Source organism: Atta cephalotes (genome assembly GCF_000143395.1).
Source record: "Atta cephalotes unplaced genomic scaffold scaffold00003, whole genome shotgun sequence".
In the NCBI taxonomy this organism is placed as follows: Eukaryota; Metazoa; Arthropoda; class Insecta; order Hymenoptera; family Formicidae; genus Atta; species Atta cephalotes.
In genome coordinates this window covers 10,240,592-10,252,246 of record NW_012130067.1, presented here as the reverse complement: position 1 = coordinate 10,252,246, position 11,655 = coordinate 10,240,592, and the positions used below count along the sequence as shown (strand labels likewise).

General features: G+C 26.9%; 2 protein-coding genes across 2 annotated transcripts in view; one reads left to right on the top strand and one right to left on the bottom strand.

Annotated features, from left to right (window-relative positions):
* Positions 1 to 668: 668 nt before the first annotated feature.
* On the bottom strand, positions 669 to 5,284 carry LOC105625831. Its single transcript, XM_012207143.1, is given in 5 exon segments — positions 669 to 977; positions 1,286 to 1,973; positions 2,051 to 2,334; positions 3,171 to 3,241; positions 4,939 to 5,284. Coding segments are annotated over 5 exon segments (1,698 nt in total).
* Positions 5,285 to 6,241: 957 nt separating this feature from the next.
* LOC105625681 (DNA-3-methyladenine glycosylase-like) overlaps positions 6,242 to 11,655 on the top strand; it is a 6,462-nt gene continuing 1,048 nt past the window's right edge. Inside the window, exons 1-3 of the mRNA XM_012207006.1 lie at positions 6,242 to 6,316; positions 11,123 to 11,282; positions 11,371 to 11,580. Coding sequence (XP_012062396.1) covers positions 6,242 to 6,316; positions 11,123 to 11,282; positions 11,371 to 11,580 — 445 coding nt within the window. The remainder of the gene's footprint in view (positions 6,317 to 11,122; positions 11,283 to 11,370; positions 11,581 to 11,655) is intronic.

The window sequence follows — 11,655 nt, the reverse complement described above, 5'->3', positions numbered from 1 at the left end:
AAATACTATCTTTTAATGATGCAAAAATTGTATAATTTGATTGATTGAAACATCTCTTCTCATATTTTAATGTGTCATATTTTAATATAAAATATAAAAAATATTTTATAAAAAATATTTATTTTTCAATGATTTTAGCAGTTTCATCCACAGAAATAAGTTTGAATTAGTACAAAAAAATATAACTGTATTTAAATAAAATTTATAATTGTATGTAATTAAATTTTTTGTTAAAAAGCAGTTGCCTTCTTTACATAAATTGATTTTTTGTCCATAAGTAAATATTAATAAAAAATTGAATAATTTATAAAACAAAATGTAAATACTTTACATTTTGTGTTAAAATATATTAGAAAATATATAATAATTTTTTTAATTTTAATAATTTTAGACATAGAAAATTTATAAGACTTTGAACAAAAAAGCAAATATGTTATAAGATTTAAAAAATAAGATTTAAAAAACAAAAATATGCAATTATATTTTCTAAGTGCAGTACAAAAGAGAGTCTTACAAAAGAATAAATCTTTACAAAAATAAATTTAACATTATACCATTCAATATTTTTCTTCAGTCATATTTTTATCATAAAAAAATAAAAGTTATGAGACACAAATAAAAATATGTTAAGATAATTTAAATATAGAATAACAACAGATTATGAAATATTATATAGCTACATTTCGATCTTTATATATAAATACCTTGAATTTGTTGCTCGATGAATCCACATCAAGTGCTTTTAAAAAATATTCTGCTGCATTTAATATATCGTTATGCAGAGAAAAATAAGTTACAGCAATAGCTAGAAGTATAGCTATTTGTCGTTCTTTAACTATCTGTTCATATTTCTTCAACATTCGTAATAAATGTGGTAGTGGTTCTAGCTCTCCTACTTCCCAACCATATTGTATATAGGCGAGTTCTGCCACAAAATTATTACATTCAGCAGCCTTTTTGAAATACTTTAAGGCTTCCTAAAAATGCAATATATATATAATTTAAAAAAATATATAATATTTAAAACATTAAACAGTACTGATATTCACAGATAAATATGAGAAGTAACAAGCATAGATAGGAAAAGAATGCAGTTGGTAAAAATATTTTTTCAACGAATAAAAACTTACTTAAGTATAAAAAATATCTTACATTTTTTTATATATCTGTATTGCATAACTCATATTTATCTATTCATTATCATTAGAATTTTTTTATAAAATATAAAATTTAATTAGATTTATTATTTCTTCTAAATAGTACAATAATATTATATTACACTAACTTTATAATCTCCGCTTTGCTCGTATAATATTGCGGTATAATGCAAAGATGTAGAATTATTTGGCGATATTTTATGTACAGCATCAAGACATTCTTTTGCAAATAATCTTTCATCCGAAGATGCACGTAGAAATATAAGAGCTAGTCGTAATAGCACTTTATTATTAGTTGGTTTTGTTTTTAAAATTTGTTTGGCTATGTTTATTACTTCTTTTTCATTAGCATTTTTCTTCATCATATAAATTTTATCTCGATTATATTTGTTAAAACTTTCAATACGCATTTGCAAATAATATACTCCAAACCTGTCATTCTTAGACATAGCAAATGCTATTTCAAAATGTGCTTTTTCCAAATCTGATACGTTAGATGCAACATTTATTGTACGTCTTTGACGTCTAAGATTCTTTGCCAGAATAAAATGCCATAATGCACAATTTTGATCCCTTTCCACTGCTTTCTTAGCAATGTCAACTGCTTTGTGCATACCAAAATCATTTAAGCATGACCATATAACACTTTGACAGCCATACAATGCACCTAATTCTATATCGTTGAAATCTTTAGGATCAATAACATTTTGCAATATCTCTTCTAGTCCATCTATATCATCAGCATTATACAAAATAAAGCATTTTGTAGCATAAAAAACATGTTCAATTGTTCTTATTATCTGATTAAATTCTATCCTATAATCATACAATGATAACATAGATTAAAAAAATAATACATATTGTATATAAAAAATAAGTATTGTATACTGTACTTTTGTTGAATCTGTTTTAAAATTTCTCCAGCTTTTTCAATTCTTTTTGTTACTTCATTGTTATTTGCACTTAACAAAGCTTTGTAACATTTGAACAAAGATATTAACAATTGTTCTAAGGGATAAGATTTTTCGTCATCTATTTCATCCTCGTCATTTTCATCGTCTTGCTTCTGATGAACTAAGGAATGTTTTATCACACTGTCCAATATTTCCCAAGTAAATGGACAATGTAATTTTGAAAGCTTTGCTTTTGTACTTATCTCTTCTTTATCAGGCATATTCTTGATAAAAAAAAATTTATTATCATTGATAAAATATTTAAATATGTATGATTCAAAATTAAATTCTTAATAGAAAATAAGTTTTAGCTCTATATTTTATAATTTAGCTAGTTGTAAATTTTATAATTTATTTCTAATCCTTCTTGTTCCTTTCCAATAAATTTGACTGTTCTCATACTCCTTTATTTCAATTGTATTGGGTTGTCCGGAAAGTTCGTGCCGATTTTGAAGGAAAATTGAAACGCAGACTTAAATTTTAGTATATATTTATTAAATTATACATTTATTAAATTATATAGGTTAGTCGGCACGAACTTTCCGGACAACCCAATAGTTAGAAAGCACAAGAAAACTAATTGAAATATGTGTGAATAAGTTATATTTAAGCTGATTCTACAATGAATCAGTTGATACTGATAGTCCTAAGTCTCATTGGTGAATCAGAGAAGTTGGCCAATCTGTATGTATGTACAATTAAGACTACTAAGATTTTCTTGAGATTGACCAAATTTAACTTTCTTCCTTCCCATTAGTCGAACTAAACGACTCGCTGTATGCACAACTAACAACTAGTATATGCAAAAAAATCATACTCATCTATTTAGGTTAAAACTAATAAGACTTGAGACTTCCGACTACCGATTCATTCAGCATTATTTTTATAAAATTAAGTCAACTTTCTTTCTTGAGTTCCAAGAATTAAAAAAAAGATAAAAAATAAATTAAACCGAAATTAATGTTAATTTACATTGGTAGAAATGGATAATACACATACATATCTAAAATTGGCAATTAATATTTTAATACTAAAATATTTTATACTAAAATATATATACATACTTCTTGTTTTGATTATTAATGTGTATTAATAGCTCTGTTTCCTATAACTAAATTAATAAAATGTAAACTCATAGAACTTAAAGTGACTCAAACTTAACTTAGGTTTGATATTTGATTTTTGTTTACTTTCGATAGCTTTTAATTTAGATCTGTCGCATCGATAATTATTTTTGATAGCTTTTTTTTCGGAAATAAACCACCAAAATTTTTTCTTTCGTATAATCAACATTATGGCGAATTCAATTGGAAGCACTGGCTTAGTTTCCACCGAAGGTTTAAACCGGATCAGAAAAAACCAATCAATTACAACAGTTGATCATTCCTCTATCGTTCGATTGTAAAAAGGGAATACTCGACTGTAATTGGTTCTTACATTTTGATTCGTGAAAATTAGGCCACTGCATATTAAAGCCGTTGTATATTGATTTAATTTGAGTATAAAAATAAAATGCGAATATTTCGAATTATAAAATACATACACTATTTTACCTAATAATACAATAAATAATGTATTGAGTATTTTACAATTTAATCGATTTCTATGTTTATTTATAAACACATATTTACGTTATTTTATGTATGTACAGCGGTTTTAACGTGCATCAATGCGTCCAATCAAATTCGCTATTAATTCTATTTTTGCCCATTATTGTTGCAAAATGACTTACTCAAGACTTATTTAATCAACAATGTCTTTATAATTTGTAATACCTTTATTATTGTAATTCATGATATTAGATATGCATATACTGGGTGTATTCCTAACGGATTAGCTTAAGCTTATTTTTTCCTTTAGATGTTGGCAGTTCCGTAATTAAATCGAGAATGTTCCAAACCCATCGGTCGTCAAACTTCAGGCCGCAGCACAGACTTTTGCATGACACATAACGCATAGTGCATAAATAAATCAACTAATTAGAATCTTTCCTTTTCTCCCATTTCATGGAAAAGAAGATTGATTGATTTCCTTATGCACTTATGCATTATGCGTTATGCAAGTCTATGTTGCGGCCATTAGCTACTAGCTTCTATTATTACGACCATGGAGTAATAAGGAGATCAAACTCAAACGGCCGATCGAAAAAGTGAGCTCGAAACACGGTCACAGTATAAATACAGTATAAATACAGTACGTACAGAATGGATGATGATCATCAGCATCTTTGATGGAATGGGCCCCATGATTTGCCGATTTGAATTTTTATAAAGCTACAGAATGATTTTTCTAAAAAAAAAACATAATTCAGTCGTATCATGAAAATTGTTTATAGCGAGTATATTTTTAAACCAGAATTATATATAATGTTAACGAATTTATTGTATAAAAATAATATTTACATTAATAATAATATGAAATAGTAATAAGTAAATTAAAAATATTAATTGATTAAATACCATATGAAAATTGTAATTAAATAATTGTGTGAAAAAATAATATATGAAAATTTTAATTAAATGTGAAGTCATTTATAATATTCGCCCGCGCGCGCGCGCGCACGCACCCACGTACGCACGCACGCACGTACGCACGCACGCACGCACGCACGCACGCACGCACACACGCACGCACACACACACACACACACACACACACACACAAATGCATACTTTATTGTGAGAACTTTATCGTACAAATATAATATAATAGTCTACACAATATAACGTCTCCGAAAAAAATTTGATTTAAATTTTAGTAAAATTTAATTTCTCTTAATTATTTTATAGAAAGAAGATCCAGCTAATCTAACTTACAATTTAACTTACTGAAAGCAGTTATATTTCTAGTTAGAAATCGATTCAATTGTACAAAAATTGGAGACCACATGAAAAGCTCAGCGTCCATACTATAAGTACTTATACTGTGTAGGAAAACGTGACACGGTGTAGGAAAACCCATAGAAAATCCAGCAGATGTGATTTTAGTGCCAACACGTCTTGCGGGAAAAGTTGGAAGTATTGACTGCACGTAACACAGATCACATGTATGTATCATTATATACATACTACTACATATGTGCATGCAATGTGTGGCCTGTGACCACACGACAGTCAATATTTCTAACTTTTCCCGTAAGGCGCTGGTGGAACTAAAATCTGCCAGATTTTCCATGAGTTTTCCTACACTATGTTTCGAGCCCACTTTTAGACCTCGAGTTTGATCTTCTTCTTATTACTCTATAGTTACGAGTTATGACAGCCGTCGGGTTCGGAACACCTCTCGGTTAGTTACGGAACTACTAATATCTAGGAGAAAAAAATAAATTAAGCTAAAAATAAGCAATTCGGAATGGCTGCGTTCAGCAGAACGTTTATTTTACAACTGTTGAAAGTTTTCTTCGCGCTGATAGATTATGCTTTTGGATTAAGAGGAATGGTCCAATCTCAGCAGAGAATTATAAAACAGATGCAAAACTGTTGTGTTCTGTTAAACACCACTATATATTGTAAAAAATTTACTAGATATAGACACAACAGAAATACCAACAGTGTCAGAGTATGGCTCAGTATGGCAGAACGAAAATCTATCAAATCGAAGGAGAATCAAGTGCACAATGCAAACTAGACATATGACTACATTTACACGGCACGCTTAGGACCATTTTCACCAAGCTCCGATTAACAGGCCTAGTAACTTTGAAGAATTCTAACTGAAGTTGAGGATCGATTCTGTATCTTGAAACGAGATGAAAATTACAAGAGTGAATTTACTAGAATATTGATAATTTCATTGGTCAACACCTAATAAATTTGCTCACTTTTGTAATTTTCACCTCGTTTCGAGATACAAAATTGATCCTCATGTCCACGAAACTAATAAATCATGAAATTAGTATCGTATTGACCTGGTGCAATAAGTTGAAGTGAAATAAATAAACATTTGTTTTATTTTAACTTATTGTACACTTGTTCAGAGAGTACATACAGGTTAGAAATGGTCTACTTGAATATGACTTTGTGTAATGTGGCAGTGTTTACAATTCGACGTTTTATCTTGTCTCGCGTAGAAATTATTCTTTCTCGAGCCATTGGAAGCGAAACGATTGAATTCGTGGCAGAAAGCAATTCGATGAAACGGACAAGAACAGTTACTAGGATTCAACAGGAGAATAAAATAGAGAAGAATAAGGATAATGAAGATACGGTAATTACTAAATCCAAACGCCGGTTTGTTTCCATCTTCTGTTTATCATATCATCGCTAAATACATACAAGTTTATCAGCTTGTTTATTCTAACAGAGTAGAAATAAATAAAATAAATATTTCTTTAAGAATCAACACTTTTCTCTTATTTTCTCTTACAGCAGAAGTATCGCAATTGTCTGATACCAGTTTAGTTTTTTCTGAAATATGATGTTGGAAACGAAAATTAATGGGCTTTCTGTAATAAGTCATTACATTATTCAATCAATCATGCATGAGAAAAATAATCAACTGTGATTTGTCAATTTCTTACAGCTTAAGATCACTTAAAACTTAAAATTTAGATAATGACTTATTATAGAAAGTTCATAACTATGCTACAATGAATCAGTAGTTGACAGTCTTAGGTCTTATTTGTGAATTGGTGAAGTTGAAATCAATAGCCAACCTTACAACTGAGACTATAGATTTTCTTAAGACTAGTCAAATTCGACTTTAATTCTTTCAAATAAGTATCAATAAAGGATAATAAAATAATCATGCTTAGTATAACAAATTCTGATTTATCTATTACAAATCATATTTGAAAACATTTTGATTTTTATAAAATTATTATCAGTAACCACAGACTTATAGAAGTCTATAAGTGGCAATAACTTACAGGCCATCAGTATCTTATTTACAATAGTCTTATCCTCATTACAAAATTAAAAGTTATAGATCTCCATTCGTGTTCAGATGAACAATATATTGCTCAACAAGCCAGAATCCAATTTGAAAAAAATATGGATAATAGTCTTAGATACAGACAGAATGTTGTGTTAACATTTAAAAATTGTATATTACATCTTTGTGCAGATCAATGTATATATAGTTGATTTGCAGTAATTATTGCAGCTGATTAATGATAGTTCTAATTGATCCTTTTCAACTATAATTACTGCGAATCAATTATACTTTGATTTGCATTAAGGTATAATACAAGCAGGAGTTGAATAGTAACTAGTTAAAATGTTAAAAGTTAAAAAGTTAATAACTTTTAACTTGATTAATTTTTAACTTAATTTAGTTACTTTTAATCTTTAATTTATTAAATTTTTTTAAATTAAAAATTTTTCTATCTCTCTTAATATTTTTTTAATATAATTATATTTTATTAATATTTTTTTTCTATAAAGTCTTAAACATTAGAAAATTAATTTAGAAAAAGTTTAATGATGAAAGACTATAATAACAGTAGCCAGTTTTTATTAACTCGTTAGGTTTTGTTAATTCCCGCTTATATTTGAATCACAGATTGAATTTTAGGTATCATAAACGTTATATTTCAGTAATATAAATATGAAATGAGCCTTAGATGAAGAATTGTTATAGAACAGTACTGCATATCCACCCATTTTCTAAATTATTTTTTGTAATAAATATTTAGTCGATGTAGTCGTAAATACAATGAGCACTCGTTTTAGAAGTTAAAGAAAGAGAAATAATGCAAATTTATATCCTTTTCTCTCGCAAGATTTTGACAAAACCGTCTTATATGATTCTTATATATAAGTAACTTACATGTGAATATAAAATACCTAATAATCTATATTTGTAAGTATTATTTAAAGTAATCTCATTTTAAGAAAAATTAGGACATTCTGATCTCAAAAATAATTTTTTTCAAAATTAATTTTTTTTAAATTTAACTTAACTTTTATTAAATTAATTCTTTATTCCTTCAACTTTTAATTTAATTTTATAAGCCATTAACTTTAACTTAATTTAGTTTAAAGAAAACATTAATTTATCCAACCCTGAATATAAAATACTGTGATACAAAGCTAATACAAATCACACTTGTGTATTAGTTATTAACGTATAGCGAAAAATAGGTGCACATGGTGTAATATAGCAATGGTATAGCATGTAAATATGGCGTAAATATGGCGTAAATATTAGCTATTTTTTTAATAAATTGATAGACTATCAAAATTTAAAAAAGCACTAATAACAAAATGACAAGGGCTAATGAGAGTCGGACACAGATAACAACATTTCTACTATAATGTTAAACGTATGATACGAACATTTTGGCTCCAATTTGAGTCATCCTTTAAAAAAAAATTAAAACTTTACATTTTCTGCTGCACATAATAGAGAATTCCGGTGTCAAGAATTAGTAATAGAACTTCCCGTCATAGTAACTGGGAAATTAATTAATTCTTGATACCGGAATTCTCTATTATTTTTATTATGTCAGCAGAAGAAGTGAAGCTTTAATTATTTTATTTTAATACTAAGAATGACTCACAAATTGAAACATTCATATAGTATATTTGACAAAATAATATATAAAATATATATTTTTTATTATACTTATGCAATGTTACCAGCATCTAATTCTCATTAGCTCTTATCATTTACATTACGATATTTTTTTATTTTTTTAATGTGATTTTGGAAAACAGTTTTATGATACATGTAATAATTCAGCATTACATTTTCTACAATTTTTGAGCTTATACAAATTCTTTTTAAAAATAGTAGAGAAAGAACCAATCCAATTACAAAATAAATAAACAACTCTATTTAAAAAATTTTAATTTTTAAAAATTTTAAATAATTAAATAAAAAGCCTCTGAGAGCCAATGCTGCATGTTGTTGCAATTATAATAATGTATTGTATATAACAATTAATTAAACGTTTTGATCCTCTTAGTTAGGATCCTCTTCAGCAGTTATATTAAAACCATAAATAAAATATATACAAAATTAATTAGCAATTATATACAATTGAATCATTAAATTTAAGATTACAAAAATTATTTCGTCATTATGTGACTGTGAATAAGATGTATCTAAATAAAATATTCAATTCGCATCTATATATATGTCCAATATTGTCTATTAAATTTCCAAATAAAAACATGAGTCAATGAAGTAAAGATTGAAAATTAAATTAAAGGTAATTAAATCAAAAACTTACATGGCAGTTAAAAGATGGGCATATCATGCAATATTGACAGTACGCTTATCATGGATCTAATAAGATCATGCATCAAGCAACAACACAACAAAATTCGATATTATTAAAGAAAAAGGGAAGTATCAATCTTAGAAATTAAAGTAGTGTATAAGAGATCTAAAAATTGCATGTCTACGTTTAAGCCATTTTTTTGTTTATGTATAAAAATCATTTCAGATATTAATTTATTTAAAAAACTTTTTATCTAAAATTTTTATATTATCTCAGTCAAAATCATGTATGAATTCCAGTCTATGTTCAGTAATTACGAAGTAAAAATAAGCGAGAATATAATAATATTAACAATCGATTTTTCACATTACCGTATGTCAAAACAATCTCAGAAAGTTTCCAGGATATTGCAATAAACATCAATCGAAAACAACATTTTCTTGTTTTTCTATTTTCTCCAATACCTTAAAGAGATTTATTAAAAGAGGAAAAGATCAATTTGATATAATGTCAAATCAAGATAGTCTATAAAATTTTGTGCCAAGATTGTGAGGCCACGTATATTGGACAAACCAAACAATTTCAAACCAGAGTCAACAAACACCTATCCGATATCAATAAAAAATAGCACATTTCTGTCGATCATTTCAGATCATCGCATTAATCACAGACATGATTTCAAATGGAACAAAGTAGCGATTTTAAGCAGAGAACCTTCGTATAATAAACAATTAATTTCTGATATGATTTACATAAAAAAAAAACAGTCAGGGATTGAATAAACAAAGCGACATGGCATCATTATCAGATACATATCTTATTCTCTTCCGATATGTATCTGATACATTATCCCCTTCCTAATGTTCTTATCTTCACTAATCTTTTTCTCCTTTTCCATTTCACATATTTTCTCCTTTGTTCTTCACATATTATTGTTAACGATTTCGTACATTATAAATACATGGTTAAGCGAATTCTTTGAGTTCTTATTCAGCAAAACTGTCAAAAATATTAAATTACACAATTATTATAAAATATATTTTACATAACAAATGAATGGCCAATTCAGATATTCAGCTTTAATTGTTTAATTTACAATTACATAGACTTTAACTTAATAGTTTTATTTTTACTTGTAATTGTCAATTACTTAAATTTTATTATTAAAACATACTTATCAATTTCCTAGGTATTTTTATCCTCACATAGGATTTATAATAAGTTTAATTGATAGAATTCTTCTTTTAATCCATCCAAGATTTCATTCAAAAAATTTTTACGAAGTCATTAAGATTATTTTGAAAAATGGATATCCGTCAGCATTAATTTTTTTATCAGAAAGAGACTTCATAAAAAGTTTGCACAGATAAATAGTGGTGTCTCTATTTTATATGAATCTAAAATTCAGATCAAAGATCAATAAAGACGATGATATTTTTCTACCATATCTCATTTATTACTAATATATCTGAGAAAATAAAACATTTTTTTAAAAATAATTCGATTAAAATAAATTATAATCGCAACAACATCTATCTCTCAAAGACTTTTTTATTTTTATTTCATTAGAACCTGTAAATAATTTTTATTGTTTAAAATAAAATAAATTAAATATGGTATTGGAACAATATATTAAGTAATTAATTAATTTAATTTATTTTATTTTATTTTTAACGATAACAATAAGTTACTCTCTTTTGAATCAAAGACTATATAAATAGTTTACAAATTGCAGTTTATTTATGTATGTATATATTTTTTCAATACAGCTTTTTTTAAATTATGAGTGTTTTTTATCTAATGCTAGTTTATATTTTTTCTTCAATGTTATTGTTTTCCATTAGGTGACATCAGAAAGACCAAAATTGAACCTCAAGTCCTTACTAAATCAAGAATATCGAGATACTAAAAATGTATACAACACGACAGATTCTCAAATTTCTGCATCCTCTAAAAGTTCCAAGAATTCTCAGAAAGAGCCAAAGATAGAAACTCACATTGAAAGTTAGCTAAGATTAATCAGTCAGTTACAGTCTTTTTTTTTTAAGAACTCTTATTTTTATAAATATATTCATTTATAATATTTATATACAAGGAAATAAAAGGGAAGTGGAAGAATTGAAACCAAACACGAATAGCAAAGGAAAACCGAGAGCAGTCGTGGATTTGCAGATGATGAAATTGGAATTAAGTCAATTAGAAGATCCTCCTGTGACACCATGGGAGAAAAAATTATCTTCTGGCCGACTGCAGTATGAATTCTTTGACATTCCCTGCGAAGAGCTGGCACAGCGGTTGTTAGGTGCATAGAATTTTTTTTTTTTTATATAATATTGCAACATTATATTTATTAAAAATTTATTTTTATTTTAAAAAA